The sequence below is a fragment of the Oncorhynchus tshawytscha genome, linkage group LG28, assembly GCF_018296145.1.
Source record: "Oncorhynchus tshawytscha isolate Ot180627B linkage group LG28, Otsh_v2.0, whole genome shotgun sequence".
Classification (NCBI taxonomy): domain Eukaryota; kingdom Metazoa; phylum Chordata; class Actinopteri; order Salmoniformes; family Salmonidae; genus Oncorhynchus; species Oncorhynchus tshawytscha.
Genome location: NC_056456.1, coordinates 24,091,681 through 24,116,511, shown reverse-complemented (window position 1 = coordinate 24,116,511; position 24,831 = coordinate 24,091,681). Strand labels below are relative to the sequence as shown.

General features: G+C 44.1%; 1 protein-coding gene across 10 annotated transcripts in view; it reads left to right on the top strand.

The window, feature by feature from the left end:
• LOC112226955 (astrotactin-1) overlaps nt 1–24,831 on the top strand; it is a 247,471-nt gene that overhangs the window by 34,363 nt on the left and 188,277 nt on the right. For 7 of the 10 annotated variants that reach the window (XM_024391656.2, XM_024391655.2, XM_024391652.2 and 4 more), the window contains exons 2-3: nt 9,432–9,619; nt 16,432–16,831. In XM_024391656.2, the coding sequence (XP_024247424.1) occupies nt 9,432–9,619; nt 16,432–16,831 (588 nt within the window). The remainder of the gene's footprint in view (nt 1–9,431; nt 9,620–16,431; nt 16,832–24,831) is intronic. The other 3 variants (XM_024391657.2, XM_024391653.2, XM_024391660.2) reach the window with 1 other exon arrangement.

Sequence of the window (24,831 nt, the reverse complement as noted above, 5' to 3'; positions counted from 1 at the left end):
CATACAAATGGTATCCATGAGTTAATCTGACTCTGGGGAAGGAGAAAATGAAGTAGATAAATCCTGAAGTATCCATTTAATCTTTACAGCCATTGCATATTTTTGTTTGTCTTTTTTTTTGGTCAGCTACCATTCAACTTCCCTCTGTTTGCACAGCCATGCCTGCTACTTACTGATGTCAATCTACTGTGCATGTTCCAATTACTGATTTGAATGTTATGAGTTTGAATTTAAGAGGTTTGAATGTGACAATTTGAATGTGCAAGTATTCATTCATTGATTCAGGAAACTAATTTGTTGGATAATAATGTGCTCAGATTCCAAAACAGATACTATAACATAGTCATCCATTCATGTGCTGCAAACAAGTCACAGGGAGTATTGATCTTGGTGGATAGAAAACTCCAGATCTCTGTCGATGTCTCAGGGAATGATTCTTGTGGACAAGTTGTTTTTGTAATAGTGACCGTGAATCATGTGTAACTTATTTTAGCTTGAATTTACGCCCCCAAATGAGTATAACAGCATGTTCTTAGCTTCCATCAGTGACTCTTTGCTACAGTTCCATGACAGTCATCTCATGGTGGGGGGAGATTTTAATGCAACGATTAACCCAGCGTAAAATAGATCCTCAAGTAGTCAGGATTCTCTCCCTGCCTTTTTCCTTGCTCTGATAACTTTTATTGCAGAACTGAATTGAATAGACCTATGGCGGATTGGTAATGGACAGGTGAAAGCTAACCTGTTTTACTCTGCTCGACAGATCGTATTCTAGAATTGACTATATTTTGGGGAAATGTACTTTACAAGTTAAATATTATTATTGGGGCTTGCAAAGCAAGAGAACCCACTTTAAATCTTCAACATCTGACTTATAGTTATTATTATTATTTTCAACACTACTCATCTTACACCGTTTAAGCTAGAAACATCATTCAAACTTGAAAACGTGCAGATCCATCTGGAATAGTGTGCCTGTATGCAACCTTTTGATGTTTTTTATACATTTTAAAATATTACGCTTTTTGGTCATCTTTTTGCCCTCCATCCACTTTCATGTTATTTCCTCAGCATTTCAACAGCCCCATTGTTACATCATCACTTCCAACATTCCATTCACTGTAAATGCAACAGTGCAACTTTTGACACAAATCAGCTACTTTGACCACTTTGCCAAGAACTTTACAAAGTTAGAGCGTATGAAATCTTCATCTACTTCTCTGCTTTTCAAATCTGAACTTGGAACAAAAATATATTATACCAATCAAACGATACAGCTGTTTATCTGACCGCGTCAAAGACATTTCCTCAAACTTTTTATAAACAACTGACATTTTTACCACTTTCCCAACAAGTTATACAAAAAGTAAGATGGTATGACATCTTCGTCTACTTCTTTGCTATTGAAATCTGACGTCGGAACAAAACTATCTCTTACCAATCAAACCTTTGTCATGGAATTATTCTAATCAAAAGGAGACTTTAAAATGCATTCAAAACATATCAACTTTCTTATTTCATTTCTGCATTATTGGAACTTGTCAACAACCCTCCCGTAGGTGATTAGTTGAGAGCCCAACCAGCAATACTAAGCCACAGCATTTTATAGCACAGTCCATCCTCCTGGATGTTCATGACAAATCACAGATGAGAGAATTTATACAAAGGTACGTTTTGCTCTCATGCCAAATATCTGTCTCTAGTTCATTTACTGCTTGCTTGTACAAAAATATTAATGCAACCTACAATAGTAAATCCTTTCTTTAAAGAAACTGGAGATTGGTTCTCCCTGTTACTGACAGACAGACACACAGACACTAATCATGGAATGGAATGTTGTCTTATCACCAATCCATCGTGAATCTACTGTCAGTGTTAAATCTCCCAGAGGCCCACTTTCAGTCCACACAAACAGATGATCAAATCAAATCAGATTGATTTATATAGCCCTTCATACATCAGCTGATATCTCAAAGTGCTGTACAGAAACCCAGCCTAAAACCCCAAACAGCAAGCAATGCAGGTGTAGAAGCACGGTGGCTAGGAAAAACTCCCTAGAAAGGCCAAAACCTAGGAGGAAACCTAGAGAGGAACCAGGCTATGTGGGGTGGCCAGTCCTCTTCTGGCTGTGCTGGGTGGAGATTATAACAGAACATGGCCAAGATGTTAAAATGTTCATAAATGACCAGCATGGTCAAATAATAATAATCACAGGCAGAACATTTGAAACTGGAGCAGCAGCACGGCCAGGTGGACTGGGGACAGCAAGGAGTCATCATGCCAGGTAGTCCTGAGGCATGGTCCTAGGGCTCAGGTCCTCCGAGAGAGAGAAAAAAAGAGAGAAAGAGTGAATTAGAGAGAGCATACTTAAATTCACACAGGACACCGGATAGGACAGGAGAAGTACTCCAGATATAACAAACTGACCCTAGCCCCCCGACACATAAACTACTGCAGCACAAATACTGGAGGCAGGAGGGGTCAGGAGACACTGTGTTCTAAAACCCCCCTATTCTGTTGCATAAAACAACCATTTGATGCAATAACAGTATTATAACATAATCTTGTAATTTCTGTTCTCACACCTTACAGCTGTTTTTGTAACCGCATTAAAAAAATCCCCAACTGAAGTTTTAACAACTTTTCCATGACTTTGAATAAAAACTGGTCTACTTCTCTGCTATTCAAATCTGGCATTGGAACAAAAATATATCATACCGATTAAACGTTACAGTTGTTTTAGTAACTGAATCTAGTATGTTTTCTATGAACTCTTAGAATCTGCCGTTTTGACCACTCCCCCAAGAAGTTAGATTAAAACGTTTGGCAGATTAAATCTTTGTCTACTTCTCTTCTAATAAAAAAATAATAATCAGGACATAAATATCTTCAACCAACCAAAAGTTGCAGCTGTTTAAATCAAATCAAATCAAATCAAATCAAAAATCAAATCAATTGTATTTGTCACATACACATGGTTAGCAGATGTTAATGCGAGTGTAGCGAAATGCTTGTGCTTCTAGTTCCGACAATGCAGTAATAACCAACAAGTAATCTAACTAACAATTCCAAAACTACTGTCTTATACACACAAGTGTAGGGGGATAAAGAATATGTACATAAAGATATATGAATGAGTGATGGTACAGAGCGGCATAGGCAAGATACAGTAGATGGTATCGAGTACAGTATATACATATGAGATGAGTATGTAAACAAAGTGGCATAGTTAAAGTGGCTAGTGATACATGTATTACATAAAGATGCAGTAGATGATATAGAGTACAGTATATATGTATACATATGAGATTAATAATGTAGGGTATGTAAACATTATATTAGGTAGCATTTAAAGTGGCTAGTGATATATTTTACATCATTTCCCATCAATTCCCATTATTAAAGTGGCTGGAGTTGAGTCAGTGTGTTGGCAGCAGCCACTCAATGTTAGTGGTGGCTGTTTAACAGTCTGATGGCCTTGAGATAGAAGCTGTTTTTCAGTCTCTCGGTCCCAGCTTTGATGCACCTGTACTGGCCTCGCCTTCTGGATGATAGCGGCGTGAACAGGCAGTGGCTCGGGTGGTTGTTGTCCTTGATGATCTTTATGGCCTTCCTGTAACATCGGGTGGTGTAGGTGTCCTGGAGGGCAGGTAGTTTGCCCCCGGTGATGCGTTGTGCAGACCTCACTACCCTCTGGAGAGCCTTATGGTTGTGGGCGGAGCAGTTGCCGTACCAGGCGGTGATACAGCCCGCCAGGATGCTCTCGATTGTGCATCTGTAGAAGTTTGTGAGTGCTTTCGGTGACAAGCCGAATTTCTTCAGCCTCCTGAGGTTGAAGAGGCGCTGCTGCGCCTTCTTCACGATGCTGTCTGTGTGGGTGGACCAATTCAGTTTGTCGGTGATGTGTATGCCGAGGAACTTAAAACTTGCTACCCTCTCCACTACTGTTCCATCGATGTGGATAGGGGGGTGTTCCCTCTGCTGTTTCCTGAAGTCCACAATCATCTCCTTAGTTTTGTTGACGTTGAGTGTGAGGTTATTTTCCTGACACCACACTCCGAGGGCCCTCAACTCCTCCCTGTAGGCCGTCTCGTCGTTGTTGGTAATCAAGCCTACCACTGTTGTGTCGTCAGCAAACTTGATGATTGAGTTGGAGGCGTGCGTGGCCACGCAGTCGTGGGTGAACAGGGAGTACAGGAGAGTGCTCAGAACGCACCCTTGTGGGGCCCCAGTGTTGAGGATCAGCGGGGTGGAGATGTTGTTGCCTACCCTCACCACCTGGGGGCGTCCCGTCAGGAAGTCCAGCACCCAGTTGCACAGGGCGGGGTCGAGACCCAGGATCTCGAGCTTGATGACGAGCTTGGAGGGTACTATGGTGTTAAATGCCGAGCTGTAGTCAATGAACAGCATTCTCACATAGGTATTCCTCTTGTCCAGATGGGTTAGGGCAGTGTGCAGTGTGGTTGAGATTGCATCGTCTGTGGACCTATTTGGGCGGTAAGCAAATTGGAGTGGGTCTAGGGTGTCAGGTAGGGTGGAGGTGATATGGTCCTTGACTAGTCTCTCAAAGCAATTCATGATGACGGAAGTGAGTGCTACGGGGCGGTAGTCGTTTAGCTCAGTTACCTTAGCTTTCTTGGGAACAGGAACAATGGTGGCCCTCTTGAAGCATGTGGGAACAGCAGACTGGAATAGGTATTGATTGAATATGTCCGAAAACACACCAGCCAGCCGGTCTGCGCATGCTCTGAGGGCGCGGCTGGGGATGCCATCTGGGCCTGCAGCCTTGCGAGGGTTAACAAGTTTAAATGTTTTACTCACCTCGGCTGCAGTGAAGGAGAGGCCGCATGTTTTGGTTGCAGGCCGTGTCAGTGGCACTGTATTGTCCTCAAAGTGGGCAAAAAAGTTATTTAGTCTGCCTGGGAGCAAGACATCCTGGTCCGTGACGGGGCTGGTTTTCCTTTTGTAATCCGTGATTGACTGTAAGAACCTGCCACATACCTCTTGTGTCTGAGCCGTTGAATTGAGATTCTACTTTGTCTCTATACTGACGCTTAGCTTGTTTGATTGCTTTGCGGAGGGAATAGCTACACTGTTTGTATTTGGTCATGTTTCCGGTCACCTTGCCCTGATTAAAAGCAGTGGTTTGCGCTTTCAGTTTCACGCGAATGCTGCCATCAATCCACAATTTCTGGTTTGGGAATGTTTTAATCGTTGCTATGTGAACATCTTCAACGCACGTTCTAATGAACTCGCACTCTGACGCAATATGAAACATATCCCAGTCCACGTGATGGAAGCAGTCTTGGAGTGTGGAATCAGATTGGTCAGACCAGTGTTGGACAGACCTCAGTGTGGGAGCTTCCTGTTTTAGTTTCTGTCTGTAGGCAGGGATCAACAAAATGGAGTTGTGGTCAGCTTTTCCGAAAGGAGGGCGGGGCAGGGCCTTATATGCATTGCGGAAGTTAGAGTAGCAATGATCCAAGGTTTTGCCAGCCCTGGTTGCGCAATCGATATGCTGATACAATTTAGGGAGTCTTGTTTTCAGATTAGCCTTGTTAAAATCCCCAGCTACAATGAATGCAGCCTCAGGATGTGTGGATTCCAGTTTGCAAAGAGTCAAATAAAGTTCGTTCAGGGCCATCGATGTGTCTGCTTGGGGGGGAATATATACGGCTGTGATTATAACCGAAGAGAATTCCCTTGGTAGATAATGTGGTCGACATTTGATTGTGAGGAATTCTAAATCAGGTGAACAGAAGGACTTGAGTTCCTGTATATTGTTGTGGCCACACCACGTCTCATTAGCCATAAGGCATACGCCCCCGCCCCTCTTCTTACCAGAAAGATGTTTGTTTCTGTCGGCGCGATGCGTGGAGAAACCAGCTGGCTGCACCGACTCCGATAGCATCTCTCCAGTGAGCCATGTTTCCGTGAAGCAAAGAATGTTACAGTCTCTGATGTCCTTCTGGATTGCTACCCTTGCTCAGATTTCATCAACCTTGTCGTCAAGAGACTGGACATAGGCGAGAAGTATACTGGGGAGTGGTGCACGATGTGCCCGTCTCCGGAGTCTGACCAGAAGACTGCTTCGTTTCCCTCTTTTACGAAGTCGTTTTTTTGGGTCGCCGGCTGGGATCCATTCCGTTGTCCTGGGTGAAAGGCAGAACGCAGGATCCGCTTCGCGAAAGTCATATTCTTGGTCGTACTGATGGTGAGTTGACGCTGCTCTTATATTCAGTAGTTCTTCTCGACTGTATGTAATGAAACCTAAGATGACCTGGGGTACTAATGTAAGAAATAACACGTAAAAAAAAACTGCATAGTTTCCCAGGAACGCGAAGCGAGGCGTCCATCTCTGTCGGCGCCGGAAGTTCCGGAGTTTAGAGTGATGAAAGGTAGCTAGCTATCATCAGCTAACTGCTCTCTAATGTCTCATCAAATAGCAAATCAATTCACATTTTATTGGTCACATACACATGGTTAGCAAATGTTAATGTGAGTGTAGCAAAATGCTTGTGCTTCTAGTTCCGACCATGCAGTAATAGGAGCTGCCTAAACGGAGGCATTGCTATGGATACTCACAGACACAGAGGAGCACATGGCAGAGTAGGCATAAAATGTGATGAGGGTGAAGAGGGTGAGACAGCCAAGGCAACAACGCATCGTCCTCCTTCTCGATTGTGCTCTATGTCCAAAATATTCAGCTGGCTAGTTTTCCTGTCTGTAAAGAGAAGGGCAGGCTGTACGATGATTTTGCTGCTCTTATTGGATAGAGTGAAGCTGTCTGGATTCTTGGCATTCTCTCAACCAGCTTCATGAGGTAGTCACCTGGAATCCATTTCAATTAACAGGTGTGCCTTCTTAAAAGTTAATTTGTGGAATTTCTTTCCTTCTTAATGTGTTTGACACAATCAGTTGTGTTGAAGATAGCCCTATTTGGTAAAAGACCAAGTCCATATCATGGCAAGAACAGCTCAAATAAGCTGAGAAACGACAGTCCATCATTACTTTAAGACATGAAGGCCAGTCGATATGGAAAAAGTCAAGAACTTTAAAGGTTTCTTCAAGTGCAGTCGCAAAAATCATCAAGCACTATGATGAAACTGGCTCTCATGAGGACTGCCACAGGAATGGAAGACCCAGAGTTACCTCTGCTGCAGAGGATAAGTTCATTAGAGTTCCCAGCCTCAGAAATTGCAGCTTCACAGAGTTCAAGTAAGAGACACATCTCAACATTAACTGTTCAGAGGAGACTGCGTGAATCAGCCCCTCATGGTCAAATTGCTGCAAAGGAACCACTACTAAAGGACATCAATAAGAAGAAGAGACTTGCTTGGGCCAAGAAACACGAACAATGGATATTAGACCAAAGGAAATTTGTCCTTTGGTCTGATGAGTCTAAATTTGAGATTTTTGGTTCCAACCACTGTGTCTTTGTTAGATGCGGTGTCAGTGAACAGATGATCTCCTCATGTGTATTTCCCACAGTAAACCATGGAGGAGGAGGTGTTATGGTGTGAGGGTGCTTTGCTGGTGACACTGAACCAGCATGGCTACCACAGCGTTCTGCAGCAATACGCCATCCCATCTGGTTTGGGCTTATTGGGACTATCATTTGTTTTTCAACTGGACAATGACCCAACACACCTCCAGGCTGTGTAAGGGCTATTTTACCAAGAAGGAGAGTGATGGAGTGCTGCATCAGATGAAATTACCTCTACAATCCCCCGACCGCAACCAAATTGAGATAGTTTGGGATGAGTCCGACCGCAGAGTGAAGGAAAAGCAGCCAACAAGTGCTCAGCATTTGTGGGAACTCCTTCAAGGCTGTTGGAAAAGCATTCCTCATGAAGCTGATTGAGAGAATGCCAAGAGTGTGTAAAGCTGTCATCAAGGCAAAGGGTGGCTATTTGAACTTTTAACACTCTTTTGGTTACTACATGATGCCATATGTGTTATTTCATAGTTTTGATGCTAGAGACACCAAAACAACTTTCAAATGTCCAGGCTATCTTATCAACCAATCAATCAATAAATCAATATTGTCATCTTCCTACTTTTTAAACTATAACCTTTCACCACCATTACTACTGCAGTCACTACCACTACTATAACTTATTTAAAAACCATATCGACTTTAAAACAAGCTAGCAAGCACACCACATTTTCTTCCGGAAATGTAGTTTTCAGTGATCACTGTTAGCCTAAAGGGTTTATTTATTATTTAGAACTACAGCTAGCTATCAGTAGGTCTGCATATTAACCTATTCTACATACTTCTTCAACTGCCCCAAAAATACTTTTAACAGCTGTCATCAATAGATTCACCATCATATTTCTCTCCCCGATAGCTTAAAACGTTCTAATCATCACATCATCATTCAACTAAAATCAAACTTAATTTACACTGAAAGTTTTACCAAAGTAAATTGTGCATCTATGCATCTGAAACCCACAGCATGAATGATTCAGAGCTGCTTTGCTTTCCTACGTGTGGTCCACACGATCCAGCCTTTAATTCCCATCTTCAGACAGAAGATCTCTTTGTCCTACGTCTTTCTTCTTTCAGTTTTCACACACCACTAATGTAGTTTAGACATTTCTTCAATCTAACTGCCCCACAATCCAAAGTAATATGGTTGATGTAGTAGTCTATTAAAGTAATCCGACCAATTATTTTACAACATTTAACTAACTACAGTATATGTAACTGCTTTGCTTAAAATAGTGAAGTAAAACTATTTTTAATTTCTTCCATTACCACAATAATACATTTAAAGAGCCAAAGCAAGCCCCAAACTTTACTTGTAAAGTTACCATCCAGTTATTATTATTATTATTATTATGGTGCAATTAGAGCGGGTACACAAATAATAGTGGTACACTGATTGTGCTGGTTGGTTGGTGGTCCCATGCAGAGAGGGAAGCGATGGGCTCATTAATAACACTCTCATGCTGAACCAGACCCTGGAGGGAACTCTCTGCTGTAAAAAGTGCCCTGTCACTTTGTCAGATCATTTGCATCTAGGTTAAATCTAGCCCCTAAATCTTATTTACCGGGAGGTCCCATTCTGCTGCGGCACAGTACCATCAGTAATCAGTGTCAGATAAACCTAGTTACAGTACACTCACGCAATTAAAAGCATTCAGTTAGATCACAATTAAGGAACGGAATGTTTCAGTGTATAAGCACACAGGTAATAGATACTAGGGTAATAGTTATTACCCTGCTGGCAAAGAATGTAATGGGTTTTTGTAAAGGGCATACGGTTTCAGAAATTGTTATGCACTGATAATTCAGTATAATATGCTTCCTAACCCAGGTACCATACTCCTCGCTCACTCATATGATAAGCGTGTGAAATGAATTGTTGAAAATGCATCGTTACTGACTCATCCATTATCTGTGTGTCCTGTTTGATTGGCAGAGATCACGGGAAACTCTGAGGATATTCCTCTGGTGCGATGGCGGCAACAGTGGCTGGAGAACGGCACGTTGCTCTTTCATATCCACCACCAAGATGGCAGCCAGAACCTCCCCGGCCTCTCCGCCACGGACGACCCTGCCAGCGACTCTGCCGAGGAGGAGCTACGCATCCTCCACGTCTCTGTCATGGTACGGTACTCTGCTGGCTGGGGTTGGAATGGGGGGGGTGGGTGTTTTATTGTGATGTTTGATCATGATGTTTAACAAGGATGTTACTTTCCAGTTATTTGCACTGCTCTAATATAAGTATTAGAACTTGGTGCATTTCTTGGTACATGTGGACATGGTACAATGAAAGGTTTGGACTACATTGATGGATGACAGTACTTCTAGACATTTGAACAAATGATTCAGCTTTAGAAAAATTATTCTAGTAGCTACTAGGTACATTGCACAGACCCATGTCAAATAATGTACTGACCTTGAGTCTCCTCTGCATTGTTTGCGTGCATTAGTACACAATGAAAAAGTAGACTGAAAGAGGACAACATTTTCATATTTAATTTCAGTAAATTACCTTGTTTTTACCATGCCATATTTTCCTACAAATCTAAATGTAACAACCATTTGGTCGTTGTTTCCCTGTTTCTATTCCCCTTGCTATCTACTCATGCTAATAGCTGCTTGACAATACATTCACAAAGCTCTTGTGGAGGTGTGAAAGGCTTAGCATGCAGATAAGACAGACCTAGCAACAGATGGCTGCTGCGCTGTTCTCCTGCTCCGGCCTCGCTCTCTACAGCTTGTGGCTCGGTTGGAGGGCGGCCTTATAATGCCAGCGTTGCATCACTTCGTTAGGTCCTTGTGGATACGTGCAGCCCCAGCACTCTCTCTCACACCAACTGCCTCTCTCTCTCTCTGCACCACACCTGTCATTGAGCCATTTCCATTGTTCCGCCATACGCCATAGCCACCAGGATGGCTCGATGGCCAACGATTCTAGCCAGGATTCTACACAGCAGCGTGGCCTGTCATACACAGTTCAATGCCTGGCCACCAGGCCCACCATGGGACAGTTTAAAACTATTGAATGAATGTAGTCCAACCTGAGGCTTGAAAATAGGCCAGCTATAACTGGGGCTTAATCTCATAGACATGCAAATTCACTGAACTGCTCCAAACTCAGTTTTGTCTCCAGAAGGGGGATTTCCCTCACCTTCCCTCCCTCACCAGCTGAAGTGATAAGGGGCTAAATGTGATGGAAAGACTTGTTGTTTTTTCTCCTGCAAAGATTCTTTAATGCATTACATACTTGTTTTGCAATTGTGTTTCAAAGTTTCAAGTTACTGGTGTGCTCCCTCTGCCACAAGGTGACCACAGTGCCCTTTGCTTCTCTGCCTGAACATCATCCATAATGGATGAGTTACCTTGTGTTCCATGTTCAGCCGCAGGTGAGCTCCTGCAAGTCGAGACACATGTCCTCAGCTCTCTTTTAGCCCAGAGGCAGAGGGAACAACAAGCAACCTCTAACACTGTGCACCACCACCCATGGTGCCACCCTTTTAAAGAGACATACACTCCGGTAGCAGGAAATATTTTTATTTATTTAATCTTTATTTAACTAGGCAAGTCAGTTAAGAGCAAATTCTTATTTACAATGATGGCCTAGGAACAGTGGGTTTACTGCCTTGTTCAGGGGCAGAACGACAGATTTTTACCTTGTCAGCTCATGGATTCGATCTCACAACCTTTCGGTTACTGGCCCAATGCTCTAAGCACATGTTAACAAATTCTCACTGATAAAGCAGCAAAGTGCGTCATTGCAGTACATTTCAAAGGTACCTAAATATTGTAAACTAATTACATTATAAAGAGGGAGAGAGGAAAATAATTTCACAACGTATTGAAATAAGAAGACATCACAAATATATATATTTTAAAGCCTGAGGAACACATCAAATCTATTGGATTTTATTGGAGATGTTCTATACCTCGTGGTATAATCAGCCCATTTCCATTGAATTAAGGTCTTAGTCCCCCAGTGTCCTGCCTGAACTAATAAATCTAGACTCCATGGTATAATTAACGTCTTAAATGTTTTCCTTCTGCACTTATACATTTTGAACGTCACACCTTTTGCCAGTATAGCGTTAGTAAACATGCTAGTGCTCCATCTTGCTGCTGTAAATTCAGGGTTAAGATGGGAATTAAGGGGATCGAGTTTCTTGGGAAACTGGCAGCATGGCGATGGCATGACATTAAGAAAATGCAGATGTGAGCAGAAGAAATACATGTATTTTATTGGTCAGAGGTATAGTATAAGAGCAGGCAAAAACTTGAAACAATGTGACTATAACTCTTCATTTGCTGTTTGATATGATAGAGCAAGGCGATCAGAAGGAATAAGTCCAACAACAAACATTTCATACTTTCAATGAAAAAAATACCACATAAGAAATTCAGAAATAATTGGCCCGGCCGGGGCCTGGACTCAAGACGTTCTTCACAACATTACCAACGGTTTTCCTTTGGGCACCCCCTCAGACCCTTGCACTTTTGGTTTAAGTGCCTGATAAGACCTTGTTTTATGGCCACTCACACCCTTGAAAGGAAATACTGTTTCCTCTTTCCACTCTCATTTACTCCAAAAATGCCATCCAGATCAGATAAGGCAAGCAGACATGCAGTGACCCATTCATTAATGCAAGCATAAGCCCCTGAACTTGAAGATTTACTGGCTACATAATGAAGATTAATGATAAAAGAGCATTTTAGTTTGTAATGATATACAATTTAAGGAGACCACACATATCCACCCGGAAGGAAGGAAGAGGAAATTCAGTTAGAGTAATCTAAACCAAAATATTTAATAAAATAGTGTGTTTATAGTTTTGAAGGCTAATGTTTTTTTTCGTGTCTCTCTTCCGGCTGTTCCGTAGGGTAGTAACCACATTAAAAAAATATATCCAAAGGAACAGCCATAGAAAATGTCAAGGCCTTGCTACAAATCACAGCTGACTTATCAATTGATCTATTTAAGTACTGTATGTGTACGGAAAGCCTTACACAATTTCTAAGGTTTTTGGGTGGATGTGGGTTTTCAATTGAAGAGGATATGGGGAGTATGCTGTAAACTCAGTTGTATCAGCTAACCTACATTAGCAACCAATGGCACAATGTTGTCTGTCAATCTAACTAATTCTCACATAATCATATAGAAAATTCAACTAGACTAGAAGCTAGCTAGTCAAAGTTTGGAAGAAAGTAGAATCAGAAGAATCAGAACTCGTAAGCTAAGCTAGTAAATGTTTTATGTTCTCTCGGTTGGTATATCAAATTGAGAGTTGTTCTATATATTATGAATGGATTACTAATTCATTTCATTTCATGAGGTACAATGTGTACATTCTGAATCTCTCAAGAACATATCTTCTTTAATGATTATGCCTTGCAGTACAGCAGGAGACTTGAATGTGTCCTTAATAAGAAAAATGTAGCTTTCATGCGATATTAGCTTTTATGAAATATTCTAAGTTGAATTAAATGATTTAAGTTAATTTCATTAATAACCAATTCCAACAAAACCCCATCGTGCTGTGTGTTTAATGGGGGTTTAACTTTCAAAAATGTTCAATGTCAAAATCAGAAATGGATCATAAACTGTAAAAAAGTCATGCTGTGGCCCGCCACAGAAGTCACTAGTGCGCAGTGAGATAAGGATATCCCTAACCCGGACGACGCTAGGCCAATTGTGCGTCGCCCCATGGACCTCCCGGTCGCGGCTGGCTGCGACAGAGCCTGGGGTCTCTGGTGGCACAGCTAGCACTGCGATGCAGTGCCTTAGACCACTGCGCCACCCGGGAAGCCTGCTAATTGTCACATTTGATTTCATTGTTGTCATTAAATATTCTTTGTAAGCATTTAACACTGAATAGTTAGACGAATAGTTAGACGAAACTGACAGGTTAGACGATTTGGATGAACTGAAATTATATTTTAAGTGCCTCCCGAATGGCACAGTGGTCTAAAGGCACTGCATCGCAGTGCTACAGACTGGGGTTCACAGCTGGCCGTGACTAGGAGACCCATGAGGCTGCACACAATTGGCCCAGTGTCGTCTGGGTTAGGGGAGGGTTTGGCCAGCCGGGATGTCCTGGTCCCATCGCGCTGTAGCACTGTAGCAATTCCTCGTGGTGGGCTGTGTGCCTGCAAGCTGACTTTGGTGACCAGTTGTACAGTGTTTCCTCCAACACATTGTTGTGGCTGACTTCCGGGTTAAGCGAGCAGTGTATCAAGAAGCAGTGGGGCTTGGCTGCGTCATGGTTCAGAGGACCCATGGCTCTCAACCTTTGCCACTCCCGAGTCCGTACGGCAGTTGCAACTACTAATTGGATATCACAAAAAAGGGGTAAACGTACGTAAAAATAATATACATACAGTCAAAAGTTTGGACACACCTGTTCATTCCAGGGTTTTTCTTTATTTTCTACATTGTTGAGTAATACTGAAGACATCAAACTATGAAATAACACATGTACTGTAGTAATTAAAAAATTGTTAAACAAATCAAAATATATTTTATATTTGAGATTCTTGAGATTGCCTTGATGACAGCTGTGCACACTCTTGGCATTCTCTCAACCAGCTTCATGAGGAATGCTTTTCCAACAGTCTTGTGTTTCTTGGCCCAAGCAAGTCTCTTCTTCTTATTGGTGTCCTTTAGTAGTGGTTTCTTTGCAGCGATTTGACCATGAAGGCCTGATTCACACAGTCTCCTCTGAACAGTTGATGTGGAGACGTGTCTGTTACTTGAACTCTGTGAAGCATTTGGGCCGCAATTTCTGAGGCAGGTAACTTTAATGAACTTATCCTTTGCAGCAGAGGTAACTCTGGGTCTTCCTTTCCTGTGGCGGTCCTCATGAGAGCCAGTTTCATCATAGCACTTGATGGTTTTTGCGATTGCACTTGAAGAAACTTTAAAAGTTCTTGACATTTTCCGTATTGACTGACCTTCATGTCTTAATGTAATGATGGACTGTCATTTTTCTCTGCTTATTTGAGCTGTTCTTGCCATGATATGGACTTAGACTTTTACCAAATAGGGCTATATTCTGTATTCCACCCCTACCTTGTCACAACACAACTGATTGTCTCAAACGCATTAAGAAATTCCAAAAATGTACTTTTATCAAGGCACATCTGTTAATTGAAATGCATTCCAGGTGACCACCTCATAAAGCTGGTTGAGAGAATGCCAATAGTGTCATCAAGGCAAACGGTGGCAATATATTTTTGATTTGTTTAACACTTGGTTTCTACATGATTCCATATGTGTTATTTCATAGTTTTGATGTCTTCACTATTATTCTACAATGTAGAAAATAGTACAAAATAAAGAAAAACCCTGGAATGGGTAGGTGTGTCCAAACTTTTGACTGGTACTGTATATATTTAAAAATGTCATTTATTTATGTTGTGTTAATGTCAAACATTATTTTTAAATCAATGTTAGCACTTTTAAGGGTTACAGTTAGGGTCCTACTGGTTAGGGTTAAAGTTCCTTGGGGTTTTATGGTTAAGTTTTGAGTCCAGCTTAAGGCTTATGGTTAAAGGTTATGTTCATGTTAATATGGTTCCAAAGGTATATCTCATGAAAAAGTCATGAGACCAGGTTGTCTATACTATGATTGACTACTCCTGTCTCAACAATATTGTAAAGTCAAAATATGTTTATTTTGGCTCTATATACTGTATATTGTCTTCTGGATACAAAATGCCATGCCTAATCAGGATGAGGTAAATTACAGAATTATACGTTATTGAAACTATAGTATTACATTAAAGCATAACCCTTACAAAATGGATTACAGGCTGAAATACTGGCATCCTTTGATGTTTGGTTTGGCTTTGTTGACTCTATAAAAAGAGACAGGCCGTCTTAGTCCACTATTTGATACCCTGTAATGTACAAAATTACACAAGTTTTCCCTACCTAAAGATTTGCATTGTGGCTAATGCAAATGGTTGGGCCTAATTGCATTTGGTGGGAGATTTTCAATTGACCTCTGAAGAATGTGTTGCCCTATGTACCAGCCCATTGATTGAGTTGTTGTGTGCTACAGTATGCATTAGAGAGGGAACACTTATGGGTATGTCTCCTGGTAACTCTCTGGCCTAGTTCTTTCTGCTTCATTCCAGTTTGGAATAGCTCAATGACTTTGAAAGTACTAAAGAAAGTAATCAATACGAAATAAATGATTTTAACTTTAATTTCCCCCCAAAACTGCATACAGATTTGCTGCATACGTGACCTATATTAAGGCATCATGTGTTAATGTCCTTGACTATGCAGAATAAGCAAACAACTTATGCAAATTGACTTTACATTTGCCATTTCAAATTTATGCGAGCAGGTGAAGCACTCTCTCTATGATCCTCGGATATCAGTCTGCATCTGAACAGGGTTTCTCAATTTCAATTTCCGGTTGAGTCATCTCTGTCGCCGTCCTCACATGTTTTGTTGATCTTCTCATCATTCATTATTTAGTTGAGCTGAGATCTAAAATGTGCAACAAAGTGGAAGATTTCATCAGACCGTTACTGGCGCTGAACCCACTGAACCCGAGAGTAGAGTCTTTATTGATAGATTATTGACAGAGTCTGATAGCAGCTTTAATAGACACTCTCTTGGTATAGGGTATATTTCCTAAATGGTTTCAGTTTTTATTCCTCCATGATGCTTCCTAGAGCACTGCTGTTCTCATACACCATGCTTTGGAGATTATCTGCATAGTTTTTCATGGTGTGCTCTGTGATTATATGGATTTTGAGTTTGTTTGATGTTTTCTTGACGCTGTTGTTAAGATCTATAGTTTTTTCTTCAAGGATCTCTGCTATGCACTAGTGGTGTTTTTACAAATCTAGCAACGTGGGTTGGAGACTTTGGGAAGTTCTTAGTTGAGAGCGGCCATCTTTCTCTTTCCCCTTGTGTTTGTTCACAGGGAGGCATGATCGCTTTGCTCCTCTCCATCCTCTGCCTGGTCCTCATCCTCTACACACGCAGGCGGTGGTGCAAACGCCGCCGTGTGCCCCAGCCCCAGAAGAGCGCCAGTGCAGAGGCGGCCAATGAGATCCACTACATCCCTTCGGTATTGATGGGGGGCCAGGCCAGGGAGAGCCTGAGAAACTCCAGGGGCCAGGGCCACAATTCCAGCGGCACGCTCAGTATCCGAGAGACTCCCATCCTGGATGGCTACGAGTATGACATCACTGACCTGAGACACCACCTGCAGAGAGAGTGCATGAACGGAGGAGAGGACTTTGCCAGCCAGGTCACACGCACCCTGGACTCCCTTCAGGGCTGCAATGACAAGGCCAGCATGGACCTGACACCTGGTGAGTGTAGGTACAAGCACAAACACACACACACACACAGCTATGTCTTACTATACTTGTGAGGACTTTTTGGGGACCAACAATTGATTTCCATATCAAATTCTATTTTCCCTAAACCCTGACCTTAACCCTAAATATAACCCTAACCTTAACCCCTAACCCTAATTCTAAACCTAACCCCTAAGCCTAAAATAACCTTTTTACAAGTGAGGACCGGCAAAATGTCCTCACTTCTCTGAATTTTAGTTGGTTTACTGTTCTTGTGTAGACTTCTGGTGCTTACGAGTATAGTACTACACACACACACACACACACACACAAACACAGACAGAAACACTCTAGCGCAATCCCCATTTACATTTAGCTGCGGGATTAATTTTTTTCTTGAGCGGATGGTTGGGGGCCGGAACATAGATATAAATAATTTGTACACTGCAAATTAATAGCAACAATCCCAAACAGATATCGTATTTGACAAAAACAGAATAATTTCAAACCTTGATTACACACTGTACGTGACCCAACACCTGTATTCGGTCCAATGTAGACACATTTAAAAAAATGTTTTTTTTTTTTTACATTGGATACAAGATGAAACTCAGAGTTAGAAATTGGTATATCATACACTGCACTTGAGGAACAATGGGAAAGTAATTCTACTTTGAAAGTTAATAAACTTATACCTACTGGAAGGCTCTTCTTTGTCTACACCCATTCAGCATTGTTCACACCCTCTCAAATCTTAGCCCCACCCATCTCTTTAAGGGTTCACATGCGAGGTCATGTGCTAAACAGAGTGAGTAGTGTAATAAACAACCAAAGATTTCAAGACTAAAAGTGGTAAATGGCTGCCGTGTTACGAGCTCCAAATCAACTGTGCTATTTTCTTCGTTTTTAAAAATGTTTGTAACTCATTTTGTACATAATGTTGCTGGCAAAGCGTCAAAAGCATCAATACAGGACAAAGATTGAATCCTACTTCACCGGCTCTGACGCTCGTCGGATGTGGCAGGGCTTGAAAACTATTACGGACTACAAAGGGAAACCCAGCCATGAGCTGCCCAGTGACAAGAGCCTACCAGACTAGCTAAATGCCTTTTATGCTAGCTTTAAGGTGTAACGGCTGTCGTCTGGAGATAGAGAGGAGGACCAAAGCGCAGCGTGGTATTATTCATTGTAGTTTAATAAAGAATGAATACTGAATGAATACTAAAACAAAAAACAATACACGACAAACGAACAGTTATGAACGGTGCACCAGATAAACACCCACAAAACCCAGGTGAAAAAGGCTACCTAAGTATAATTCTCAATCAGAGACAACTAACAACACCTGCCTCTGATTGAGAACCATACTAGGCCGAACACAAAAACCAACATAGAAAAACAAACATAGACTGCCCACCCCAACTCACGCCCTGACCATACTAAAACAAAGACAAACAAAGGAACTCAGGTCAGAACGTGACAGCAACACTGAAGCATACATGAGAGCACCAGCTGTTCTGGACGACTGTGTAATCACGCTCTCCGTAGCCGATGTGAGCAAGACCTTTAAACAGGTCAACATTCATGAAACCACTGGGCCTTACGGATTACCAGGCCGTGTACTCAAAGCATGCCAGACCAACTGCCAAGTGTCTTCACTGACATTTTCAACCTCTCCCTGACTGTAAATACCTACATGTTTCAAACAGACCACCATAGTCCCTGTGCCCAAGAAAGCAAAGGTAACCTGCCTAAATGATTACTGCTTCTTAGCACTCACGTCGGTAGCCATGAAGTGCTTTGAAAAGCTGGTCATGACTTACATCAACACATCATGCCAGAAACCCTAGACCCACTCCAATTTGCATACCGCCCCAACAGATCCACAGATGACGCAATCTCAATCACACTCCACACTGACCTTTCCCACATGGACAAAAGGAATGCTGTTCATTGACTACAGCTCAGCGTTCAACACTATAGTACCCACAAAGCTCATCACTAAGCTAAGCACCCTGGGACTAAACACCTCCCTCTGCAACTGGATCCTGGACTTTCTGATGTGCCGCCCCATGTGATAAGAGTAGGCAACAACACATCTGCCACTGATCCTCAACACTGGAGCTCCTCAGGGGTGTGTGCCTAGTCCCCTCCTGTACTCCTTGATCACCCACGACTGCATGGCCAAGCACGACTCCAACACCATTATTAAGTTTGCTGACGACACAACAGTGGTAGGCCTGATCACCGACAACGATGAAACAGCCAATAGGGAGGAGCTCAGAAACCTGGCAGTTTGGTGCCAGGACAACAACCAAGTTCTGTGGTGTCCATCAGAACTATCAGGTCCCCAGATCCTCAAAACGTTATACAGCTGCACTATAGAGAGCATCCTGACTGGTTGCATCACCACCTGGTATGGAAACTGCTCGGCATCTGACCGTAAGGGGCTACAGAGGGTAGTGCGTACGGCCCAGTACATCTCTGGGGCCAAGCTTCCTGACATCGATAACCTATATACTAGGCGATGTTAAAGGAAGGCCCAAAAAAAAAAATTGTCAAAGACTCCAGTCACCCAAGTCATAGACTGTTCTCTCCCCCCACACTTGTTTTTACACTGATGCTCGTGACTGTTTAATATCTATGCAAAGTCACTTTACAAATTACCTCGACTAACCTGTACCCCTGCACATTGACTTGATACCGGCACCCCTGTTTATAGCCTCTTTATTGTTATATAATTCTTTTTAAGTGCAATTTTAAAGCTAGTTTCCTTCAATTTTACACATTGTGCAATAGCTTGTGGCTATTGACTCTGTCACGTTCTTTCAAAATCGAACCCAGAAGCAGACCAGGACAAGGAGAGTAGGAAGAAGGTGAGTATTTATTTACAAGTGAATGTGAATGGGTAGATATATCCAGGTGGCGTAGCGGGCAGCGGTGGTGAGTTGATGGGAGTAAATAGGTGGATCCAATGGGGTAGCGGAATCCTCCGACGACCAGGCGGGAATGGGGTAAATGATCCGGGTGAGTAACTGAAGACAGAACAAACAGAGGTAAGTTTAAGGCAAGCAATACGTAAAAAACAAAACAAATTCTATCCAACTTGAGGCTGATACTATGGCACAACATACTGTTCATGGCTAACGATCCGGCAGGGAATGGATGTCAGGTCAGAGCTTTTGAAGGGGAGAGGTGATGATCAGGACAGGTGTGCAGATTACTGATGGGATACAGGTGCGGGTGAACATCGATCTCCCAACAAGCTTATTCGCCCGGCAACCAGACAGGGTGCGTTCCAGGACACCGGAAACACACTCCAGGACAGAAACACAGGCAAACACAGACTCAGGAAGCGGGATTCGTGACAGTACCCCCCCTCCGACGAACGCCACCGGGCGGACTACCTGGAGCGCCAGGGTGGAGGCGGTAGAAGTCACGAAGCAGGTCGTCATCAAGGATCTGACGCCGAGGAATCCAACTCCTCTCCTCTGGACCATATCCTTCCCAATCCACGAGATATTGGAAACCTCGACCCCGCTGTCTGGAATCCATTATGCGGCGCACCGTGTAGGCAGGACCACCTCCAATCATCCGAAGAGGAGGAGGACGAGGAGGAGGGGGCAACAGAGGACTGAGGAGAACCGGCTTGAGGCAGGAGACATGAAAGGTGGGGTGTACTCGAAGCGTTGCCGGCAATTTGAGTCGGACCACAACAGGGTTAATGATTCTCTCCACCACAAACGGACCAATGAACCTTGGTGACAGTTTCCTCAAATCAGTCCGTAGAGGAAGATCCCGTGTAGCCAACCAAACCTTATGTCCGATGGTATAAGCGGGAGCAGGAATACAGCGACGATTCGCCTGGATCTGAAACCGGTCAGAAACTCTGAGGACCTTCCTGGCCCGATGCCAGGTCCGGTGGCAACGAAGAATGTGGGCCTGGACAGAAGGAACTGAAAGATCCCTCTCCTGAGAAGGAAACAAGGTTGGTTGGTATCCGTACAGGCATTGGAAGGGGGACATCCCAGTGGCAGATGAAGGAAGGGTATTATGGGCATACTCGACCCAGGGTAATTGAGATGACCAAGAGGTGGGATCAGAGGAGACAATACAACGCAGCGTGGACTCCATCTTCTGGTTGGCTCTCTCCGCCTGACCATTAGATTGTGGGTGAAATCCAGAAGTGAGACTGACTGTAGCTCCAATGACCAAACAGAAGGATCTCCAGACAGCAGAGGTAAACTGAGGACCACGGTCAGAAACAATGTCACTGGGCAATCCGTGGACCCTGAAAACCTCCCTAACCAGGATCTCGGACGTCTCCGTGGCAGATGGAAGCTTGGAGAGAGGGACAAAATGAGCAAACTTGCTGAATCTGTCCACAATGGTCAGAATGACCGTGTTCCCAACAGAAGGGGGCAATCCCGTGACAAAATCCAGGGCCAGATGCGACCAAGGTCGCCGAGGAATAGGTAGGGGGTGAAGAAGCCCAGAGCTAGGCCGATTGGTACTTTTGTTCTGAGCACAAACAGGACATGCGGCAACAAACCTCTGGGTATCTTCTCCCATGGCAGGGAAATCGTCTGAAATCGTCTGTGCAGTAGCGCCATAGTCCGAGCAACGCCAGGGGGACAAGCTATCTTGCTGGCGTGGGACCACTGAAGAACAGCAGAACGGACCGACTCAGGCACGAACAACCGACCGGGTGGACCGTTACCGGGGCCGGGCTGCGTCCGAAGGGCCGCCATCACATCCTCCTCAACCCTCCATGTAACGGCTCCCACGACAAGGTTCTGGGGAAGAATCGTCTCAGTCTTGGCCCCACTCTCATCCGTCTTGGAGAACATCCGGGACAAGGCGTCCGCTTTGCTGTTCTTCGACCCAGGTCGGAACGTCAGGGAAAAATTGAAGCGTCCAAAAAACAAAGCCCACCTGGCCTGACGGGAGTTGAGACGTTTAGCCGATTGCACGTAAGCCAGATTCTTGTGGTCAGTCCAGACCACAAACGGTTGCTCCGCTCCCTCCAACCAGTGACGCCACTCCTCCAAGGCAAGCTTCACAGCGAGAAGCTCCCGGTTACCCACATCGTAGTTTCTCTCAGCTGGTGAAAGACGACAAGAGTAGAAGGCGCAGGGATGGAGTTTACCGTCAGTGGAGCTACGCTGGGACAGGATGGCGCCCACCCCACATCAGACGCGTCCACGTCAACAACAAACTGACGGGAAGTGTCAGGTTGAGAGAGAATCGGCGCGTTGGGGAATCGGCTCTTCAAGTTCAGAAATGCTCGGTCTGCCTCAGGAGTCCAACAGAAAATTCTGGTGCAAGACGTCAGAGCAGTTAAAGGGGCGGCCACCCGGCTGTAATCACGGATAAACCTCCGATAGAAGTTCGCAAATCCCAGGAATCTCTGGAGCTGCAATCTCGTACCGGGCCGGGCCCAATCCCGAACTGCCCGAACCTTCTCTTGGTCCATCTTGATCTCACCCCTGGAGATGATGTACCCGAGGAAGGATGTAGTGTGGGCATGAAAATCACACTTCTCTGCCTTCACAAACAGACGGTTCTCCAATAACCGCTGCAGGACCTGCTTAACATGCTGGATGTGGCTGGAAAGCTCCTTGGAGAAAATCAGGATGTCATCCAGGTAAACGAACACAAACAGACCGATCATATCCCTCAGCACGTCATTCACCAAACTTTGGAACACTGCTGGAGCGTTGGAAAGTCCAAACGGCATCACCTGGTACTCGAAATGTCCCATAGGTGTATTGAATCCAGTCAACCACTCGTCCCCCTCTTTGATCCGAACCAGATGATACGCATTGCGTAGATCAAGCTTCGTGAACACAGTAGCACCCTGTAAAGAATCGAAAGCGGAGCTCATCAAGGGCAAGGGGTACTTGTTCTTGACCGTAATATCATTCAACCCCCGATAATCAATACACGGTCGAAGAGAGCCATCCTTCTTACTCACAAAAAAAAATCCAGCTCCCAGGGGTGATGACGAGGGACGAATGAGACCTGCTACAAGAGACTCCTTTATGTAGGTCTCCAGGGCTTCCCGCTCAGGTCGAGAAATACTGTATAACCGTCCCTTGGGAAAGGCAGCTCCAGGGAACAGCTTAATTGTACAATCATAAGGTCGTTGGGGAGGAAGTGACTGAGCTTTCTGCTTACTGAACACCTCACCCAACTCGTGATATGTTTCAGGAACAAATCAGGAGGAGCAGACTCACTGACCCGACTGGGGACAGCATGAGAACAGGCAGTCCTGAGGCAGTTAGCATGGCAATCAATGCTCCAACTAGTTACCTTACCAGTCACCCAATCGAACAAAGGATTGTGTTCTCTTAGCCAGGGGTATCCAAGAACCAGAGGAACATGGGGGGAAGGCAAAATGAAAAAAGAAATAACCTCTGAATGATTCCCCGACAACAACATCTTAACCGGTTCAGTCCTCATAGTGATCCGTGCCAGAATACTGCCGTTCAGAGTGGTTGCTTCAATAGCTTCCGGTAATTGCTCCTTGGAAAGCCCCAGCTGTTCCACTAAGTCGGCATCAATTAAGCTGTCATCGGCACCTGAATCTATGAAAGCGTTAATCGCTAAACTCTGATTCTTGTTTATGAGGGCAGCAGGAAAACGAGGTCTGACAGGGCTCTTGAGAGGTTGAAACTGGCTCGCTAACAAACCTCCCAAACTTAACGAGCCGAGCAGTTTAACGGGCGCTGAGGACAAACGGAGATGTAATGTCCCGAGCTACCACAGTAGAGGCAGCTGTTGGTCTCACGTCTATGTTGGCGCTCGTCCTTAGTTAACCCGTGCCGCCCCACTTGCATAGGTTCAGGATCTGGCGGCAGTACTCCTCCACTAATCCTGTGTGAAGGAAAATTATCAACCCGTTCTGGTCCACTTCCTGACCCGAATGGTAACCGAGTCTCAGATTGATTAGATGGACCCCACTGCTTCTTCCTCCTTCTCTCTCGGACTCTATTATCTACCCGAATAGCTAAGGTGACCAAGCTGTCTAGATCACTAGGCTCTGGATAGGATATCAGCTCGTCCTTGAGTTGCTCCGACAACCCCTGGTAAAAAGCCGCTTGTAGTGACTCCTCATTCCAACCACTCTCCACAGACAATGTCCTGAACTCGATCATAAAGTCTGCCACACTGCGAGCTCCTTGGCGAAGAGTGAACAAACGTTTAGCTGCGTCCTTACCTCGGACTGGATGGTCAAAAAGCTCTCATCTCTCCCGTGAACTCCTGGTATGAAGCCATGCAGGTCTCCTGTCGTTCCCAAACGTCTGAAGCCCATTCCAGAGCTCTTCCACGCAGCAGTTCAATAACAAAGGCTATCCTAGCCTTGTCAGTGGCGTAAGAATGGGGCTGCAGATCAAACACTAACCCACACTGCATAAGAAAAGAACGGCATCTTCCCAAATCCCCTTCATATTTATCAGGCGTCGGTACCTTGGGTTCACGGAAGGAAATCGCACCAGACACGGAAGGTGAGATGGGTGAAACAGGTGGTGAATGAATCGCCGGCAAACTGAGCTGATCCTGGATTTGTGTCAACCTAGCAGATAAGTTCTGGATTGAACCCGCTATCTCCTGTAGCGCCGTCTTGTGTTGTCCCAATGTCTTCCCCTGCTGGGTAATGGCATGGCAAACGGAGTCCAGGTCCGCTGGGTTCATCCTTGGCCGGATCGTTCTGTCACGTTCTTTCAAAATCGAACCCAGAAGCAGACCAGGATAAGGAGAGTAGGAAGAAGGTGAGTATTTATTTACAAGTGAATGTGAATGGGTAGATATATCCAGGTGGCGTAGCGGGCAGCGGTGGTGAGTTGATGGGAGTAAATAGGTGGATCCAATGGGGTAGCGGAATCCTCCGACGACCAGGCGGGAATGGGGTAAATGATCCGGGTGAGTAACTGAAGACAGAACAAACGGAGGTAAGTTTAAGGCAAGCAATACGTAAAAAACAACAAAACAAATTCTATCCAACTTGAGGCTGA